The 20958-nt window shown below is 49.0% G+C and overlaps 1 protein-coding gene across 1 annotated transcript in view; it reads right to left on the bottom strand.

The window, feature by feature from the left end:
* The window catches only part of FMN2 (formin 2), a 428360-nt gene that overhangs the window by 63163 nt on the left and 344239 nt on the right, over nucleotides 1-20958 (bottom strand). Inside the window, exon 14 of the mRNA XM_063917606.1 lies at nucleotides 4334-4426. Coding sequence (XP_063773676.1) covers nucleotides 4334-4426 — 93 coding nt within the window. The remainder of the gene's footprint in view (nucleotides 1-4333; nucleotides 4427-20958) is intronic.

Genomic DNA, 20958 nt, shown 5'->3' with positions numbered 1-20958 from the left:
CAGCGTCTGAACTGATAGTGACAGTTCTGTACCATAAACCTGAGGTACCCTTGGTGAGAAGGGTAAATTTTGACATGAAGGTAAGCATCCTTGATGTCCCGAGACATCATGTAGTCCCCTTCTTCCAGGTTCGCAATCACTGCTCTGAGTGACTCAATCTTGAATTTGAACCTCTGTATGTAAGTGTTCAAAGATTTTAGATTTTAGAATCGGTCTCACCGAGCCGTCTGGCTTCGGTACCACAATAGTGTGGAATAATACCCCGTTCCCTGTTGCAGGAGGGGTACCTTGATTATCACCTGCTGGGAATACAGCTTGTGAATGGCTTCCAAAACTGCCTCCCTGTCAGAGGGAGACATCGGTAAAGTCGACTTTTGGAAACGGCGAGGGGGAGACGTCTCGAATTCCAATATGTACCCCTGAGATATTACCTGAAGGATCCAGGGGTCTGCTTGCGAGTGAGCCCACTGCGCACTGAAATTCATTGAGAACGGGCCCCCACCGTGCCTGAGCTTGTAAAGCCCTAGCGTCATACTGAGGGCTTGGCAGAGGCTGGAAAGGGTTTCTGTTCCTGGGAACTGGCTGATCTCTGCAGCCTTTTTCCTCTCCCTCTGTCACGAGCAGAAAAGAGGAACCTTTTGTCCGCTTGCCAACAAAGGACTGCGCCTGATAATACGGCGTCTTATTTTGAGAGGCGACCTGGGGTACAAACGTGGATTTCCCAGCTGTTGCCGTGGCCACCAGGTCTAAAAGACCGACCCCAAATGTCCCCTTTCAAAGGCAATACTTCCAAATGACGTTTGGAATCCGCATCACCTGACCATTTTACTGGTAGAATTGGACAACGCACTTATACTTGATGCCAGTCGGCAATTATTCCGCTGTGCATCATGCATATATAGAAATGCATCTTTTAAATGCTCTATAGGCAATAATATACTATCCTTATCTAGGATATCAATATTTCCAGTCAGGGAATCCGACCATGCCAACCCAGCACTGCACCTCCAGGCTGAGGCGATAGCTGGTCGCAGTATAACACCAGTATGTGTGTAAATACCTTTTTTTGGATACCCTCCTGCTTTCTATCAGCAGGATCCTTAAGGGCGGCCATCTCATGAGAGGGTAGAGCCCTTGTTCTTACAAGCGTGTGAGCGCCTTATCCCCCCTAGGGGGTGTTTCCCAATGCATCCTAACCTCTGGCGGGAAAGGGTATGCAGCCAATACTTTTTAAGAAATTATTAATTGTTATCGGGGGGAAACCCACGCATCATCACACATTTTATTTCTCAGATTCAGGAAAACTACAGGTAGTTTTTCCCTCACCGAACATAATACCCCTTTTTTGGTGGTACTCGTATTATCAGAAATGTATAAAACATTTTCCATTGTCTCAATCATGTAACGTGTGGCCCTACTGGAAATCACGGTTGTCTCTTCACCGTCGACACAGGAGTCAGTATCCGTGTCGGCGTCTGTATCTGCCATCTGCCTGACGGCCTATGAGACGTCTGGACAGGCACAAGCTGAGTAGCCGGCTGTCTCATGTCAACCACTGTTTTTTTATATAGAGCTGACACTGTCACGTAATTTTCAACAGTACATCCACTCAGGTGTCGACCCCCTAGGGGGTGACATCACTGTTACAGACACTCTGCTCCGCCTCCACATCATTTTCCTCCTCATACATGTCGACACACACGTACCGACACCCAGCACACACACAGGGAATGCTCTGATAGAGGACAGGACCCACTTAGCCCTTTGGGGAAACAGAGGGAGAGTTTGCCAGCACACACCAGAGCGCTATATATGTATAGGGACAACCTTACAATAAGTGTCTATCCCTTATAGCTGCTTATATCTGTTATTTTGCCAAATAAGTGCCCCCCTCTCTTTTTTACCCTGTTTCTGTAGTTGCAGGATGCAGGGGAGATTCTGGGAGCCTTCCTACCAGCGGAGCTGTGTGGGAAAAATGGCGCTGTGTGCTGAGGAGATAGGCCCCGCCCCCTTCACGGCGGGCTCTTCTCCCGCTTTTTACTGGAAAACTGGCAGGGGTTAAATACATCCATATAGCCCAGGAGCTATATGTGATGTATTTTTCGCCAACTAAGGTAAATTCATTGCTTCCCAGGACGCCCCCCCCCAGCGTCCTGCACCCTCAGTGACCGGAGTGTGAAGTGTGCTGAGAGCAATGGCGCACAGCTGCAGTGCTGTGCGCTACCTTATGAAGACAGGAAAGTCTTCTGCCGCCGATTTATGGACCTCTTCTTGCTTCAGCATCTGTAAGGGGGCCGGCGGCGCGGCTCCGGGACCCATCCATGGCTGGGCCTGTGATCGTCCCTCTGGAGCTAATGTCCAGTAGCCTAAGAAACCCAATCCACTCTGCACGCAGGTGAGTTCGTTTCTCTCCCCTAAGTCCCTCGATGCAGTGAGCCTGTTGCCAGCAGGTCTCACTGAAAATAAAAAAACCTATTTAAACTTTTACTCTAAGCAGCTCAGGAGAGCCACCTAGATTGCACCCTTCTCGTTCGGGCACAAAATCTAACTGAGGCTTGGAGGAGGGTCATGGGGGGAGGAGCCAGTGCACACCAGCTAGTCCTAAAGCTTTTACTTTGCGCCCAGTCTCCTGCGGAGCCGCTATTCCCCATGGTCCTTTCGGAGTCCCCAGCATCCACTAGGACGTTAGAGAAAAGGTATTTCTATTGCGTCTCAGGGCGCCCCCCCCCCCAGCGCCCTGCACCCTCAGTGACCGGAGTGTGAAGTGTGCTGAGAGCAATGGCGCACAGCTGCGGTGCTGTGCGCTACCTTAATGAAGACAGGACGTCTTCTGCCGCCGATTTTCCGGACTCTTCAGTCTTCTGGCTCTGTAAGGGGGACGGCGGCGCGGCTCCGGGACCCATCCATGGCTGGGCCTGTGATCGTCCCTCTGGAGCTAATGTCCAGTAGCCTAAGAAGCCCAATCCACTCTGCACGCAGGTGAGTTCGCTTCTTCTCCCCTTAGTCCCTCGATGCAGTGAGCCTGTTGCCAGCAGGTCTCACTGAAAGTAAAAAACCTACTTTAAACTTTTTCTCTAAGCAGCTCAGGAGAGCCACCTAGATTGCACCCTTCTCGTTCGGGCACAAAATCTAACTGAGGCTTGGAGGAGGGTCATAGGGGGAGGGGCCAGTGCACACCAGGTAGTCCTAAAGCTTTTTACTTTGTGCCCAGTCTCCTGCGGAGCCGCTATTCCCCATGGTCCTTACAGAGTCCCCAGCATCCACTTAGGACGTTAGAGAAAAATATATATTTATCTATACACATATATAAATATATTTATCTTGTTCCTCCCCCACACACACACCACAGTATGTGTCTCCCTCTCTCCATCCTCCCACACACCCCAAAGTCTGTCTCTCCCCGATGACTCCATACTGCATTCCCAGTTCTCCCACCCCATCCCAAAGCCCTGTATTCCCTCACCAATCCACACTTAACCCAGAGAGAGCCTCACCTACGCTGCACTCCCCAGTATCCAGACTGAAGACTGCACAGCACGTATCATGCGGCCCTCACACCCCACCAGAACAGACCGGCACATGGTACGGGAATCCTGGCCAGTGGAGCTGCTGCCAGGTCCCGTAACTGCCTGCAACAGAGCTGAACCCAGAAAAGCGAGTGCACACCCATGGGACTCGGAAGGTGAACACACTGAGTAGTAGTGATTTATCAAAGCTTGGAGAGAGATAATGTAAAGAGTTAATTGCTAATTGTTTGGTACTTTATAGCCACTCTATTACTCTCCAAGCTGGGATAAATCTGCCCCTAAGTGTGGCACAGCATAAATGGGTACAGGGGAGGGCCGGGCCTTTGAGGTGGCTCGAGTCCATTAGCAGCCGCACCTACAGTACAATAGTTATGCCTATGGTCAAAGCGTGTGAAAGAAAGTCAAAAGTCCATCAAGGTTAACCTATTCTTATATGGAGTAAGTGAGCTGATACTTAGAATGCACTATTGTGGGTTTAATACTGTAATTATAGTTCAATATTTAATTTCTAAAAAGGAAAGCATCAAATCAGTTTTTAAAGCAATGCAATGAATTGACCACCACCTTCTCCCTTGGTAAAGTGGTGAGGATGGCCAGTTCAGTTAATGGAATTAGTCAGTAAATGGGAACACCTGCATTCAATTAACCAATACACCAAACACAATGCAACACAAATTAACACATTCTTCTTCTTCACAATAATTGCTCCAAGTTCTGCAAAAGTGCAGAAAGCATATTCCGGATAACAGATCTAACACCTGTACTGTATTTACCATCACATCCCATAAGGAGTATATATGTTTTACCTTTGCTCCGAAATTCTTCTATGTTGTCTTTGAAAGGTTGTAAATGTTCTTCGACAGATTTCTGATAAACTTTTGCAGCTTCAGCCTCACATGCTGAAAGAACAAAGAATCATTTTTTAATTTTAAACCACTGGTGTATTTGGAATGGGTGCAGTGAGTGGGTCCTTTTCTTGAATACTTACCCCTCCGAGTCCCGCGCCTATGGCAGCAGTGCTGCAGAAATCACTAGCAAAATGGTGTGACGGCCATTTTCTAGTCATGTTGTGCATGCTCAATAGAGAAGTTAACAGGAAAATGGCACGAGATATGCGCATTAAAGTCTGAGCCCTCTAGTCCTCAGACACTACAGCGCTGTCGGCAGAGAGGATGAGGCCCGGACGGAGGACCTACTCCTCTCTTAAAGTGCCCCTGTTTTAAACAAATTATTTTGTTGTTATGTCTCAGATAAATTACTCTTTCAGTCTGAAAACTACAATTTAAATGCAATGTAAAATGAGCCTAATTCTGATCTGATCGCAGCAGCAAATATGTTAGCCAATGGGCAAAACCATGTGCACTGCAGGGTGGGCAGAAATAATTGTGCAGAAAGAGTTAGATTTGGGTGGGGTGTGTTCAAACTGAAATCTAAATTGCAGTGTAAAAATAAAGCAGACAGTATTTACCCTGTACAGAAACAAAATAACCCACCCAACTGCTAACAAAATTCCTGCTGCGATTAACTTGGAATTACCCCCATGGTTTTGCCCATTAGCTAACAAATTTGCTGCTACGATCAGATCTGTATTACCCCCAATGTACAATAGAGATCATAAACTGAACAACAGTGTGCTATAAACAACTATTATCAAGTATATTTTGGAACTACTTATGATAGTCCTAGCTGGCTGGTTGGAACAATAATCTGCTAATGTGCGGGAGTAAACAATAGTCTGATGTTTATAATGTGCCCCCCCACACACACACACACAAATTTGTAAACAGCACTGGTGCTTTCAGTCTGATGTGTGGTCCCTCCTGATGCTGTAACCATGGGGTGTATGCTTGCAGCATAGGGATCACTCCACCATGATTCCATACAACCACAAGCCAGTTGGCACTAGAGCTGGCTTTGCTAGAGGAGTTGGGACAACATAATACCTCTGGACAGGGCTGGATTAACAATGGGGCAGGTAGAGCTGCAGCTCCAGGCCCCCCACGAAAATAGGCCCGACGATGCTAGTAGACTTTGGTGACCAAAAAAAAATTATATTTTCTTGTCACCATCAATGGCTGCCTGAAGAGAGAGAGCCCACTCCCTCCCTCTCCCGTTCAACCCACCAAGTGCCCACATACACCCCACTAGTGCAGCGCAGTGGTACGTGCGGATCTAGTGGCTGGCCCTGGACGCTGGTTGAGGTGGTCTAGTCCCTCCCCTCCACTCACATTTCCTCCCCTTCCTCTCACCGGCCGCCTCCCCTCGGGACGCTGCTGTTGCCGGGCAGCAGGGGTCCACAGGAACAAAATCCAAATGATGGGGCCCCGCTGCTACCGCAGCAGCTAAATATGGGGACCCGCTGCTGCCGGATCTACACTACAGACAGGGACTGCTGCTGCCGGAGCTACAGACAGGGACCCACTGCTGCCGGACCTAAAGATGAGGATGCTACCAACGATATTGGTGGTGACCAACTGCTGTTAAAAGGTACAAAATGCCGCAAAAAGGTACGAAATGCCGCCTGTCCTGATGGGGAGAGGGGTTACACAGTGCTACTTGTAGGTGGGGAGGAGGAGGAGGGGGGAGATTTAGGGGATGGCTGTCTCAACCTCCCCTCTTCTCTCTCTCTCTATCTGTGCCCCCCCCCCTTCACCTCTCTCTCTGTCTACCCCTTCTCTCTCTACCCCTTCACTTTCTCTGTCTCCCCACTTCGCTCTGTGCCCCCTCACCTCTGTCTCTCTCTCCTCTCTCTGTCTTCCCCCTTCTCTCTCTCTCTCTGCCCCCTTCGCTATCTCTCTCTTTCTGACTTGCCCCATCTCTCTCTCTGTCTCCACCCTCTCTGCCCCCCCCCCCCCCTCTCTCTCTGAGGTCAATTCAATTTGGCGCAGATTGAATAGCAGGGGAAATGGTTCTAAATTGCACACCCTCCAGTAATGAAAGGTGCTCTGCTGCTGAGAATAAAGTAATACACACAGACAATAGGGGGTGCAGATGCACTAAGCGATCATTACAGTATAATATAGTAAATCATAAGAGGTTGTTAGTATATCGTTGGCCAATGATATTGGCCTACCCACCAATCATCCAGGTCACCTCTTGTCGGGCAGGTTCCTAATACTATGGGGCCAACATCCGGAACGCAGGAAACCCCCAAACATGATCCAGCAAAGGACCCCCCCAGGGCATCACACTAAAAAATAGTGATAGTAAAGGGATATAAAGTGTGAGTATATGGAGGTCCCTACTATGAGTTTAAGGGTAGAGAGTGTGGGGTATATTTACTAACATTCGTAATTTTCGGAAAAAGGTCAAAGTTCAATCATGAATGACATCGACAGTGTAAAATTGCAACTTTTTGAATTGATTACGACTAATTTACTAAGCTGCCGTATTTTGCCTTTTCGGGTTTTCCGATGTCGATGTCATTCGTTTTTTTTTTCTGTTTTTTACGGCAGTGATTAGCAAAACACTGCCGACTTTTTCAAAATGAATCTCGGCCGGATCTGTGTGATCCGTGCTGGGGTTCATTTTTTTTTTTTTTTAAATAAACACTGTAAAACTTAAAAAAAAATTGCGTGGGGTCCCCCCTCCTAAGGCAAACCAGCCTCGGGCTCTTTGAGCCGATCCTGGTTGCAGAAATATGGGAAAAAAATGACATGGGTTCCCCCATGTTTAAGCAACCAGCATCGGGCTCTGCGCCTGGTCCTGGTTCCAAAAATACGGGGGACAAAAAGAGTAGGGGTCCCCCGTATTTTTAAAACCAGCACCGGGCTCCACTAGCTGGACAGATAATGCCACAGCCGGGGGTCACTTTTATATAGTGCCCTGCGGCCGTGGCATCAAAAATCCAACTAGTCACCCCTGGCCGGGGTACCCTGGGGGAGTGGGGACCCCTTCAATCAAGGGGTCCCCCCCCCAGCCACCCAAGGGCCAGGGGTGAAGCCCGAGGCTGTCCCCCCATCCAATTGGCTGCGGATGGGGGGCTGATAGCCTTTTGTGAAAATGAAAAGATATTGTTTTTAGTAGCAGTACTACAAGGCCCAGCAAGCCTCCCCCGCATGCTGGTACTTGGAGAACCACAAGTACCAGCATGCAGCGGAAAAACGGGCCCGCTGGTACCTGTAGTACTACTACTAAAAAAATACCCAAAAAAAGACAAGACACACACACCTTGAAAGTAAAGATTTATTACATACATCCACACAAACATACAAACATACTTACCTATGGCCCCACGCAGGTCGGTCCTCTTCTCCAGTAGAATCCAAGGGGTACCTGTTGAATAAATTATACTCACCAGCTCTAGGGTCCCAGGCTCCTCGTAGCATCCATTTGTAATCCACGTACTTGAATAAAATAAAAAAACGGACACCCGAGCCACGCACTGAAAGGGGACCCATGTTTGCACATGGGTCCCCTTTCCCCGACTGCCAGAAACCCACTCTGACTTCTGTCTAAGTGGGTTTCTTCAGCCAATCAGGGAGCGCCACGTTGTAGCACCCTCCTGATCGGCTGTGTGCTCCTGTACTGACTGACAGGCAGCACGCGGCAGTGTTACAATGTAGCGCCTATGCGCTCCATTGTAACCAATGGTGGGAACTTTCTGCCCTGCGGTTGACCGAAAGTGACCTCACCGCTGAGCAGAAAGTTCCCACCATTGGTTACAATGGAGCGCATAGGCGCTACATTGTAACACTGCCGCGTGCTGCCTGTCAGTCAGTATAGGAGCACACAGCCGATCAGGAGGGTGCTACAACGTGGCGCTCCCTGATTGGCTGAAGAAACCCACTTAGACAGAAGTCAGAGTGGGTTTCTGGCATTCGGGGAAAGGGGTCCCATGTGAAAATATGGGGCCCCTTTCAGTTCGTGGTCGGGACTCCGTTTTTTTATTTTCTCAAGTACGTGGATTACAAATGGATTTGAAGAGGACCGATCTACACTGGATTTTGTGAGTATAATTTTTTCAACAGGTACCCCATGGATTCTACTGGACAAGAGGACCGACCTGCGTGTGAACATAAGGTAAGTATGTGTATATGTTTGTGTGGATGTATGTAATAAATCTTTACTTTCAAGGTGTGTGTGTCTTGTCTTTTTTTGGGTATTTTTTTAGTAGTAGTACTACAGGTACCAGCGGGCCCGTTTTTCCTGCCGCATGCTGGTACTTGTGGTTCTCCAAGTACCAGCATGCGGGGGAGGCTTGCTGGGCCTTGTAGTACTGCTACTAAAAACAATATCTTTTCTCTGACGTCCTAAGTGGATGCTGGGGACTCCGTCAGGACCATGGGGAATAGCGGCTCCGCAGGAGACAGGGCACAAAAGTAAAAGCTTTAGGATCAGGTGGTGTGCACTGGCTCTTCCCCCTATGACCCCTCTCCAAGCCTCAGTTAGGTTTTTGTGCCCGGCCGAGAAGGGTGCAATCTAGGTGGCTCTCCTAAAGAGCTGCTTAGAGTAAAAGTTTTATTAGGTTTTTTATTTTCAGTGAGTCCTGCTGGCAACAGGCTCACTGCAACGAGGGACTTAGGGGAGAAGAAGTGAACTCACCTGCGTGCAGGATGGATTGGCTTCTTAGGCTACTGGACACTAGCTCCAGAGGGACGATCACAGGTACAGCCTGGATGGGTCACCGGAGCCGCGCCGCCGACCCCCTTGCAGATGCTGAAGAGAGAAGAGGTCCAGAAATCGGCGGCTGAAGACTTCTCAGTCTTCATGAGGTAGCGCACAGCACTGCAGCTGTGCGCCATTGCTCTCAGCACACTTCACACCAACGGTCACTGAGGGTGCAGGGCGCTGGGGGGGGCGCCCTGGGCAGCAATGAAAGTACCTATACTGGCTAAAAATACATCACATATAGCCTCTGGGGCTATATGGATGTATTTAACCCCTGCCAGGTTGTCAGAAAATCGGGAGAAGAAGCCCGCCGAAAAGGAGGCGGGGCCTATTCTCCTCAGCACACAGCGCCATTTTCCCTCACAGAACTGCTGGTGGGAAGGCTCCCAGGCTCTCCCCTGCACTGCACTACAGAAACAGGGTTAAAACAGAGAGGGGGGGCACTTATTTGGCGATATGATTATATATTAAGATGCTATAAGGGAAAACACTTATATAAAGGTTGTCCCTGTATAATTATAGCGTTTTGGTGTGTGCTGGCAAACTCTCCCTCTGTCTCCCCAAAGGGCTAGTGGGGTCCTGTCCTCTATCAGAGCATTCCCTGTGTGTGTGCTGTGTGTCGGTACGTTTGTGTCGACATGTATGAGGACGATGTTGGTGAGGAGGCGGAGCAATTGCCTGTAATGGTGATGTCACTCTCTAGGGAGTCGACACCGGAATGGATGGCTTATTTAGGGAATTACGTGATAATGTCAACACGCTGCAAGGTCGGTTGACGACATGAGACGGCCGGCAAACAAATTAGTACCTGTCCAGGCGTCTCAAACACCGTCAGGGGCTTTAAAACGCCCATTTACCTCAGTCGGTCGACACAGACACAGACACAGACACGGACACTGACTCCAGTGTCGACGGTGAAGAAACAAACGTATTTTCCTTTAGGGCCACACGTTACATGTTAAGGGCAATGAAGGAGGTGTTACATATTTCTGATACTACAAGTACCACAAAAAAGGGTATTATGTGGGGTGTGAAAAAACTACCTGTAGTTTTTCCTGAATCAGATAAATTAAATGAAGTGTGTGATGATGCGTGGGTTTCCCCCGATAGAAAATTATTGGCGGTATACCTTTTCCCGCCAGAAGTTAGGGCGCGTTGGGAAACACCCCTTAGGGTGGATAAGGCGCTCACACGCTTATCACAAGTGGCGTTACCGTCTCCAGATACGGCCGCCCTCAAGGAGCCAGCTGATAGGAGGCTGGAAAATATCTTAAAAAGTATATACACACATACTGGTGTTATACTGCGACCAGCGATCGCCTCAGCCTGGATGTGCAGCGCTGGGGTGGCTTGGTCGGATTCCCTGACTGAAAATATTGATACCCTTGACAGGGACAGTATTTTATTGACTATAGAGCATTTAAAGGATGCATTTCTATATATGCGAGATGCACAGAGGGATATTTGCACTCTGGCATCAAGAGTAAGTGCGATGTCCATATCTGCCAGAAGATGTTTATGGACACGACAGTGGTCAGGTGATGCAGATTCCAAACGGCACATGGAAGTATTGCCGTATAAAGGGGAGGAGTTATTTGGGGTCGGTCCATCGGACCTGGTGGCCACGGCAACAGCTGGAAAATCCACCTTTTTTACCCCAAGTCACATCTCAGCAGAAAAAGACACCGTCTTTTCAGCCTCAGTCCTTTCGTCCCCATAAGGGCAAGCGGGCAAAAGGCCAGTCATATCTGCCCAGGGATAGAGGAAAGGGAAGAAGACTGCAGCAGGCAGCCCATTCCCAGGAACAGAAGCCCTCCACCGCTTCTACCAAGTCCTCAGCATGACGCTGGGGCCGTACAAGCGGACTCAGGTGCGGTGGGGGGTCGTCTCAAGAGTTTCAGCACGCAGTGGGCTCACTCGCAAGTGGACCCCTGGAGCCTACAAGTAGTATCCCAGGGGTACAGATTGGAAATTCGAGACGTCTCCCCCTCGCAGGTTCCTGAAGTCTGCTTTACCAACGTCTCCCTCCGACAGGGAGGCAGTATTGGAAACAATTCACAAGCTGTATTCCCAGCAGGTGATAATCAAAGTACCCCTCCTACAACAAGGAAAGGGGTATTATTCCACACTATATTGTGGTACTGAAGCCAGACGGCTCGGTGAGACCTATTCTAAATCTGAAATATTTGAACACTTACATACAAAGGTTCAAATCAAGATGGAGTCACTCAGAGCAGTGATAGCGAACCAGGAAGAAGGGGACTATATGGTGTCCCTGGACATCAGGGATGCTTACCTCCATGTCCAAATTTGCCCTTCTCACCAAGGGTACCTCAGGTTCGTGGTACAGAACTGTCACTATCAGTTTCAGACGCTGCCGTTTGGATTGTCCACGGCACCCCGGGTCTTTACCAAGGTAATGGCCGAAATGATGATTCTTCTTCAAAGAAAATGGACGATCTCCTGATAAGGGCAAGGTCCAGAGAACAGTTGGAGGTCGGAGTAGCACTATCTCAAGTAGTTCTACGACAGCACGGGTGGATTCTAAATATTCCAAAATCGCAGCTGTTTCCGACGACACGTCTGCTGTTCCTAGGGATGATTCTGGACACAGTCCAGAAAAGGGTGTTTCTCCCGGAGAAGAAAGCCAGGGAGTTATCCGAGCTAGTCAGGAACCTCCTAAAACCAGGAAAAGTGTCAGTGCATCATTGCACAAGGGTCCTGGGAAAAATGGTGGCTTCTTACGAAGCGATTCCATTCGGCAGATTTCACGCAAGAACTTTTCAGTGGGATCTGCTGGAAAAATGGTCCGGATCGCATCTTCAGATGCATCAGCGGATAACCCTGTCTCCAAGGACAAGGGTGTTTCTTCTGCGGTGGCTGCAGAGTGCTCATCTATTAAAGGGCCGCAGATTCGGCATTCAGGACTGGGTCCTGGTGACCACGGATGCCAGCCTGAGAGGCTGGGGAGCAGTCACACAGGGAAAAAAATTCCAGGGAGTGTGATATAGTCTGGAGACTTCTCTCCACATAAATATACTGGAGCTAAGGGCAATTTACAATGCTCTAAGCTTAGCAAGACCTCTGCTTCAAGGTCAGCCGGTATTGATCCAGTGGGACAACATCACGGCAGTCGCCCACGTAAACAGACAGGGCGGCACAAGAAGCAGGAGGGCAATGGCAGAAACTGCAAGGATTCTTCGCTGGGCGGAAAATCATGTGATAACACTGTCAGCAGTGTTCATTCCGGGAGTGGACAACTGGGAAGCAGACTTCCTCAGCAGGCACGACCTCCACCCGGGAGAGTGGGGACTTCATCGGGAAGTCTTCCACATGATTGTGAACCGTTGGGAAAGACCAAAGGTGGACATGATGGCGTCCCGCCTGAACAAAAAACTGGACAGGTATTGCGCCAGATCAAGAGACCCTCAGGCAATAGCTGTGGACGTTCTGGTAACACCGTGGGTGTACCAGTCGGTGTATGTGTTCCCTCCTCTGCTTCTCATACCCAAGGTACTGAGAATTATAAGACGTAGAGGAGTAAGAACTATACTCGTGGCTCCAGATTGGCCAAGAAGGACTTGGTACCCAGAACTTCAAAAAATGCTCACAGAGGACTCATGGCCTCTGCCGCTAAGAAGGGACTTGCTTCAGCAAGTACCATGTCTGTTCCAAGACTTACCGCGGCTGCGTTTGACGGCATGGCGGTGGAACGCCGGATCCTAAGGGAAAAAGGCATTCCGGAAGAGGTCATTCCTACCCTGGTCAAAGCCAGGAAGGAGGTGACCGCACAACATTATCACCACATGTGGCAAAAATATGTTGCGTGGTGTGAGGCCAGGAAGGCCCCACGAAGAAATTTCAACTCGGTCGATTCCTGCATTTCCTGCAAACAGGAGTGTCTATGGGCCTCAAATTGGGGTCCATTAAGGTTCAAATTTCGGCCCTGTCAATTTTCTTCCAGAAAAAATTGGCTTCAGTTCCTGAAGTCCAGAAGTTTGTCAAGGGAGTACTGCATATACAACCCCCTTTTGTGCCTCCAGTGGCACTGTGGGATCTCAACGTAGTTCTGGGATTCCTCAAATCACATTGGTTTAAACCGCTCAAATCTGTGGATTTGAAATATCTCACATGGAAAGTGACCATGCTGTTGGCCCTGGCCTTGGCCAGGCGAGTGTCAGAATTGGTGGCTTTGTCTCACAAAGCCCATATCTGATTGTCCATTCGGACAGGGCAGAGCTGCGGACTCGTCCCCAGTTTCTCCCTAAGGTGGTGTCAGCGTTTCACCTGCACCAGCTTATTGTGGTACCTGCGGCTACTAGGGACTTGGAGGACTCCAAGTTGCTAGATGTTGTCAGGACCCTGAAAATATAGGTTTCCAGGACGGCTGGAGTCAGGAAAACTGACTTGCTATTATCCTGTAGGCACCCAAAAAACTGGGTGCTCTTGCTTCTAAGCAGACGATTGCTAGTTGGATGTGTAGTACAATTCAGCTTGCACATTCTGTGGCAGGCCTGCCACAGCCAAAATATGTAAATGCCCATTCCACAAGGAAGGTGGGCTCATCTTGGGCGGCTGCCCGAGGGGTCTCGGCTTTACAACTTTGCCGAGCTGCTACTTGGTCAGGGGCACACCCTGGCTGAGGAGGACCTGGAGTTCTCTCATTCGGTGCTGCAGAGTCATCCGCACTCTCCCGCCCGTTTGGGAGCTTTGGTATAATCCCCATGGTCCTGACGGAGTCCCCAGCATCCACTTAGGACGTCAGAGAAAATAAGAATTTACTTACCGATAATTCTATTTCTCGTAGTCCGTAGTGGATGCTGGGCGCCCATCCCAAGTGCGGATTGTCTGCAATACTTGTACATAGTTATTGTTACAAAAATCGGGTTATTATTGTTGTGAGCCATCTTTTCAGAGGCTCCGCTGTTATCATGCTGTTAACTGGGTTCAGATCACAGGTTGTACAGTGTGATTGGTGTGGCTGGTATGAGTCTTACCCGGGATTCAAAATCCTTCCTTATTGTGTACGCTCGTCCGGGCACAGTATCCTAACTGAGGCTTGGAGGGGGGTCATAGGGGGAGGAGCCAGTGCACACCACCTGATCCTAAAGCTTTTACTTTTGTGCCCTGTCTCCTGCGGAGCCGCTATTCCCCATGGTCCTGACGGAGTCCCCAGCATCCACTACGGACTACGAGAAATAGAATTATCGGTAAGTAAATTCTTATATTCATTTTCACAAAAGGCTATCAGCCCCCCATCCGCAGCCAATTGGATGGGGGGGACAGCCTCGGGCTTCACCCCTGGCCCTTGGGTGGCTGGGGGGGGGGACCCCTTGATTGAAGGGGTCCCCACTCCCCCAGGGTACCCCGGCCAGGGGTGACTAGTTGGATTTTTGATGCCACGGCCGCAGGGCACTATATAAAAGTGACCCCCGGCTGTGGCATTATCTGTCCAGCTAGTGGAGCCTGGTGCTGGTTTTAGAAATACGGGGGACCCCTACTCTTTTTGTCCCCCGTATTTTTGGAACCAGGACCAGGCGCAGAGCCCGATGCTGGTTGCTTAAATATGGGGGAACCCCTGTCAATTTTTTCACCATATTTCTGCAACCAGGATCGGCTCAAAGAGCCCGAGGCTGGTTATGCTTAGGAGGGGGGACCCCACGCAATTTTTTTTAAGAAAATAACCACTTTCCCACCCCTTCCCACTGATATACATGCACGGATCTCATGGATCCCTGCATGCCTATACAATCACGGATTAAAAAAGCAGGTCTGTTTTTTTTTAGCACTTTTTTACGAGTTGTAATTTTTCACGGCAGTGTTTTATTTTCTCTATCGTCCTAGTGGATGCTGGGGTTCCTGAAAGGACCATGGGGAATAGCGGCTCCGCAGGAGACAGGGCACAAAAAGTAAAGCTTTAGGATCAGGTGGTGTGCACTGGCTCCTCCCCCTATGACCCTCCTCCAAGCCTCAGTTAGATTTTTGTGCCCGGCCGAGAAGGGTGCAATCTAGGTGGCTCTCCTAAAGAGCTGCTTAGAAAAGTTTAGCTTAGGTTTTTTATTTTACAGTGAGTCCTGCTGGCAACAGGATCACTGCAACGAGGGACTTAGGGGAGAAGAAGTGAACTCACCTGCGTGCAGGATGGATTGGCTTCTTTGGCTACTGGACATTAGCTCCAGAGGGACGATCACAGGTACAGCCTGGATGGTCACCGGAGCCTCGCCGCCGGCCCCCTTGCAGATGCTGAAACGAGAAGAGGTCCAGAATCGGCGGCAGAAGACTCCTCAGTCTTCTTAAGGTAGCGCACAGCACTGCAGCTGTGCGCCATTTCCTCTCAGCACACTTCACACGGCAGTCACTGAGGGTGCAGGGCGCTGGGAGGGGGGCGCCCTGGGAGGCAAATGAAAACCTTTTTTGGCTAAAAATACCTCACATATAGCCTCCGGGGGCTATATGGAGATATTTAACCCCTGCCAGAATCCATTAAAGAGCGGGAGACGAGCCCGCCGAAAAAGGGGCGGGGCCTATCTCCTCAGCACACAGCGCCATTTTCCCTCACAGAAAGGCTGGAGGGAAGGCTCCCAGGCTCTCCCCTGCACTGCACTACAGAAACAGGGTTAAAACAGAGAGGGGGGGCACCAATTTGGCGTTAGAAATATATAAAAGATGCTATAAGGGAAAACACTTATATAAGGTTGTCCCTATATAATTATAGCGTTTTTGGTGTGTGCTGGCAAACTCTCCCTCTGTCTCTCCAAAGGGCTAGTAGGTCCTGTCCTCTATCAGAGCATTCCCTGTGTGTGTGCTGTGTGTCGGTACGTGTGTGTCGACATGTATGAGGACGATGTTGGTGAGGAGGCGGAGCAATTGCCTGTAATGGTGATGTCACTCTCTAGGGAGTCGACACCGGAATGGATGGCTTATTTAGGGAATTACGTGATAATGTCAACACGCTGCAAGGTCGGTTGACGACATGAGACGGCCGACAAACAATTAGTACCGGTCCAGACGTCTCAGAAACACCGTCAGGGGTTTTAAAACGCCCGTTTACTTTAGTCGGTCGACACAGACACAGACACGGACACTGAATCCAGTGTCGACGGTGAATAAACAAACGTATTCCTTATTAGGGCCACACGTTAAGGGCAATGAAGGAGGTGTTACATATTTCTGATACTACAAGTACCACAAAAGAGGGTATTATGTGGGATGTGAAAAAACTACCGTAGTTTTTCCTGAATCAGATAAATTAAATGAAGTGTGTGATGATGCGTGGGTTCCCCCCGATAGAAAATTATGGGCGGTATACCCTTTCCCGCCAGAAGTTAGGCCGCGTTGGGAAACACCCCTTAGGGTGGATAAGGCGCTCACACGCTTATCAAAACAAGTGGCGGTACCGTCTATAGATAGGGCCGTCCTCAAGGAGCCAGCTGACAGGAGGCTGGAAAATATCATAAAAAAGTATATACACACATACTGGTGTTATACTGCGACCAGCGATCGCCTCAGCCTGGATGTGCAGAGCTGGGGTGGCTTGGTCGGATTCCCTGACTAAAAATATTGATACCCTTGACAGGGACAGTATTTTATTGACTATAGAGCATTTAAAGGATGCATTTTCTATATATGCGAGATGCACAGAGGGATATTTGCACTCTGGCATCAAGAGTAAGTGCGATGTCCATATCTGCCAGAAGATGTTTATGGACACGACAGTGGTCAGGTGATGCAGATTCCAAACGGCACAAAGGTGTATTGCCGTATAAAGGAAGAGGAGTTATTTGGGGTCGGTCCATCGGACCTGGTGGCCACGGCAACTGCTGGAAAATCCACCGTTTTTACCCTAAGTCACATCTCTGCAGAAAAAGACACCGTCTTTTCAGCCTCAGTCCTTTCGTCCCTATAAGAGTCATATCTGCCCAGGGATAGAGGAAAGGGAAGAAGACTGCAGCAGGCAGCCCATTCCCAGGAACAGAAGCGTTCCACCGCTTCTGCCAAGCTCTCAGCATGACGCTGGGACCGTACAGGAACCCTGGATCCTACATGTAGTATCCCAGGGGTACAGATTGGAATGTCGAGACGTTTCCCCTTCGCAGGCTCCTGAAGTCTGGTTTACCAAGGTCTCCCTCCGACAAGGAGGCAGTATGGGAAACAATTCACAAGCTGTATTCCCAGCAGGTGATAATCAAATTACCCCTCCTACAACAAGAAAAGGGGTATTATTCCACATTATATTGTGGTACTGAAGCCAGAAGGCTAGGTGAGACCTATTCTAAATCTAAAAAAATTTGAACACTTACAAAGGTTCAAATCAAGATGGAGTCACTCAGAGCAGTGATAACGAACCAGGAAGAAGGGGACTATATAGTGTCCCGAGACATCAGGGATGCTTACCTCCATGTCCAAAATTTGCCCTTCTCACTAAAGTTACCTCAGGTTCGTGGTACAGAACTGTCACTATCAGTTTCAGACGCTGCCGTTTGGATTGTCCACGGCACCCCGGGTCTTTACCAAGGTAATGGCCGAAATGATGATTCTTCTTCGAAGAAAAGGCGTCTTAATTATCCCTTACTTGGACGATCTCCTGATAAGGGCAAAGTCCAGGGAACAGTTGGAGGTCGGAGTAGCACTATCTCGGATACTGCTACAACAGCACGGGTGGATTCTAAATACTCCAAAATCGCAGCTGATCCCGACGACAAGTCTGCTGTGCCTAGGGATGATTCTGGACACAGTCCAGAAAAAGGTGTTTCTCCCGGAAGAGAAAGCCAGGGAGTTATCCGAGCTAGTCAGGAACCTCCTAAAATCAGTGCATCATTGCACAAGGGTCCTGGTAAAGATGGTGACTTCCTACGAAGCAATTCCATTCGGCAGATTTCACGCAAGAATTTTTCAGTGGGATCTGCTGGACAAATGGTCCGGATCGCATCTTCAGATGCATCAGCGGATAACCCTATATCCAAGGACAAGGGTGTCTCTCCTGTGGTGGTTACAGAGTGCTCATCTTCTAGAGGGCCGCAGATTCGGCATTCAGGATTGGATGCTGGTGACCACGGAGGCCAGCCCGAGAGGCTGGGGAGCAGTCACACAAGGAAAAAATTTCCAGGGAGTGTGATCAAGTCTGGAGACTTTTCTCCACATAAATATACTGGAGCTAAGGGTAAATTTATAATACTCTAAGCTTAGCAAGACCTCTGCTTCAAGGTCAGCCGGTATTGATCCAGTGGGAAAAACATCACGGCAGTCGCCCACGTAAATAGACAGGGCGACACAAGAAGCAGGAGGGCAATGGCAAAAACTGCAAGGACTTTTCGCTGGGCGGAAAATCATGTGATAGCACTGTCAGCAGTGTTTCATTCCGGGAATGGAAACTGGGAAGCAGATTTCCTCAGCAGGCACGACCTCCACCCGGCAGAGTGGAAACTTCATCGGGAAGTTTTCCACATGATTGTAAACCGTTGGGAAATACCAAAGGTGGACATGATGGCGTCCCGTCTGAACAAAAAACGGGACAGGTATTGCGCCAGGTTAAGAGACCCTCAGGCAATAGCTGTGGACGTTCTGGTAACACCATGGATGTACCAGTCGGTGTATGTGTTCCATCCTCTGCTTCTCATACCTAAGGTACTGAGACTTATAAGACGTAGAGGAGTAAGAACTATACTCATGGCTCCGGATTGGCCAAGAAGGACTTGGTACCCGGAACTTCAAGAGATGCTCACAGAGGACTTATGGCCTCTGCCGCTAAGAAGGGACTTGTTTCAGCAAGTACCATGTCTGTTCCAAGACTTACCGCAGCTGCGTTTGACGGCATGGCGGTGGAACGCCGGATCCTAAGGGAAAAAGGCATTCCGGAAGAGGTCATTCCTACCCTGGTCAAAGCCAGAAAGGAGGTGACCGCACAACATTATCACCACATGTGGCAAAAATATGTTGCGTGGTGTGAGGCCAGAAAGGCCCCACGAAGAAATTTCAACTCGGTCGATTCCTGCATTTCCTGCAAACAGGAGTGTCTATGGGCCTCAAATTGGGGTCCATTAAGGTTCAAATTTCGGCCCTGTCGATTTTCTTCCAGAAAGAAGTGGCTTCAGTTCCTGAAGTCCAGAAGTTTGTCAAGGGAGTATTGCATATACAACCCCCTTTTGTGCCTCCAGTGGCACTGTGGGATCTCAACGTAGTTCTGGGATTCCTCAAATCACATTGGTTTAAAACCAGTCAAATCTGTGGATTTGAAGCATCTCACATGAAAAGTGACCATGCTCTTGGCCCTGGCCTGGACCAGGCGAGTGTCAAATTGGTGGTTTTTTTCTCAAAAAAGCCCATATCTGGTTGTCCATTTGGACAGGGCAGAGCTGCGGACTCGTCCCCAGTTCTCTCCCTAAGGTGGTGTCAGTGTTTCACCTGAACCAGCTTATTTTGGTGCCTTGCGCCTACTAGGGACTTGGAGGACTCCAGGTTGCTAGATGTTGTCAGGGCCCTGTAAATATAGGTTCCAGGACGGCTGGAGTCAGGAAAACTGACTTGCTGTTATCCTGTATGCACCCAACAAACTGGGTGCTCTTGCTTCTAAGCAGACTATTGCTAGTTGGATGTGTAATACAATTCAGCTTGCACATTCTGTGGCAGGCCTGCCACAGCCAAAATATGTAAATGCCCATTCCACAAGGAAGGTGGGCTTATCTTGGGCGGCTGCCCGAGGGGTCTCGGCTTTACAACTTTGCCGAGCGGCTATTTAGTCAGGGGCAAACACGTTGGTAAAATCCTACAAATTTGATACCCTGGCTAAGGAGGACCTGGAGTTCTCTCATTCGGTGCTGCAGAGTCATCCGCACTCTCCCGCCCGTTTGGGAGCTTTGGTATTATCCCCATGGTCCTTTCAGGAACCCCAGCATCCACTAGGACGATAGAGAAAATAAGAATTTACTTACCGATAATTCTATTTCTCGGAGTCCGTAGTGGATGCTGGGCGCCCATCCCAAGTGCGGATTATCTGCAATACTTGTACATAGTTACAAAAATCGGGTTATTATTGTTGTGAGCCATCTTTCAGAGGCTCCGCTGTTATCATACTGTTAACTGGGTTCAGATCACAGGTTGTACAGTGTGATTGGTGTGGCTGGTATGAGTCTTACCCGGGATTCAAAATCCTTCCTTATTGTGTACGCTCGTCCGGGCACAGTATCCTAACTGAGGCTTGGAGGAGGGTCATAGGGGGAGGAGCCAGTGCACACCACCTGATCCTAAAGCTTTACTTTTTGTGCCCTGTCTCCTGCGGAGCCGCTATTCCCCATGGTCCTTTCAGGAACCCCAGCATCCACTACGGACTCCGAGAAATAGAATTATCGGTAAGTAAATTCTTATTTTTTTTTTGCTTTGCACTTCTTAGTAAATGACCGAGATTCATACTTAAACAGCCGCGTTTTGACCGATGGTGTATTCATTAGTAATTATTTTCATGGACTACCCAAAAAATACGAATGCCCTCATCACTGCCGTGATTTGAGTTTAGTAAATTACCGAGATGACACTTTGATGAAAAAACGGCATCTCGGTCAAAATCGGGACCTTAGTAAATATACCCCTATGTGAAAAAAAAGTGCATACATAAATAATAGACAAACAGGATATAAAAAGTGACTGTGTATTTAAATGGTGATGCCCTGAGACAGTCAAGCCAGAACAGGCACGGGGGACCCTACGTCCAAACGCCGACCCCAAGTTGACTGACACTATGTATAAATAAATAGGACTTACTTAAAATTATTCCTGTGTCACTGTGCAGTCTTTGTTGGTTTCCCTGCTTAAAAAGTGTTAGGAACCT

This window comes from Pseudophryne corroboree, chromosome 4 (genome assembly GCF_028390025.1).
Source record: "Pseudophryne corroboree isolate aPseCor3 chromosome 4, aPseCor3.hap2, whole genome shotgun sequence".
Classification (NCBI taxonomy): Eukaryota; Metazoa; Chordata; class Amphibia; order Anura; family Myobatrachidae; genus Pseudophryne; species Pseudophryne corroboree.
The sequence above is the reverse complement of the archived record's forward strand: the minus strand, read 5'-3'. Positions and strand labels throughout refer to the sequence as shown.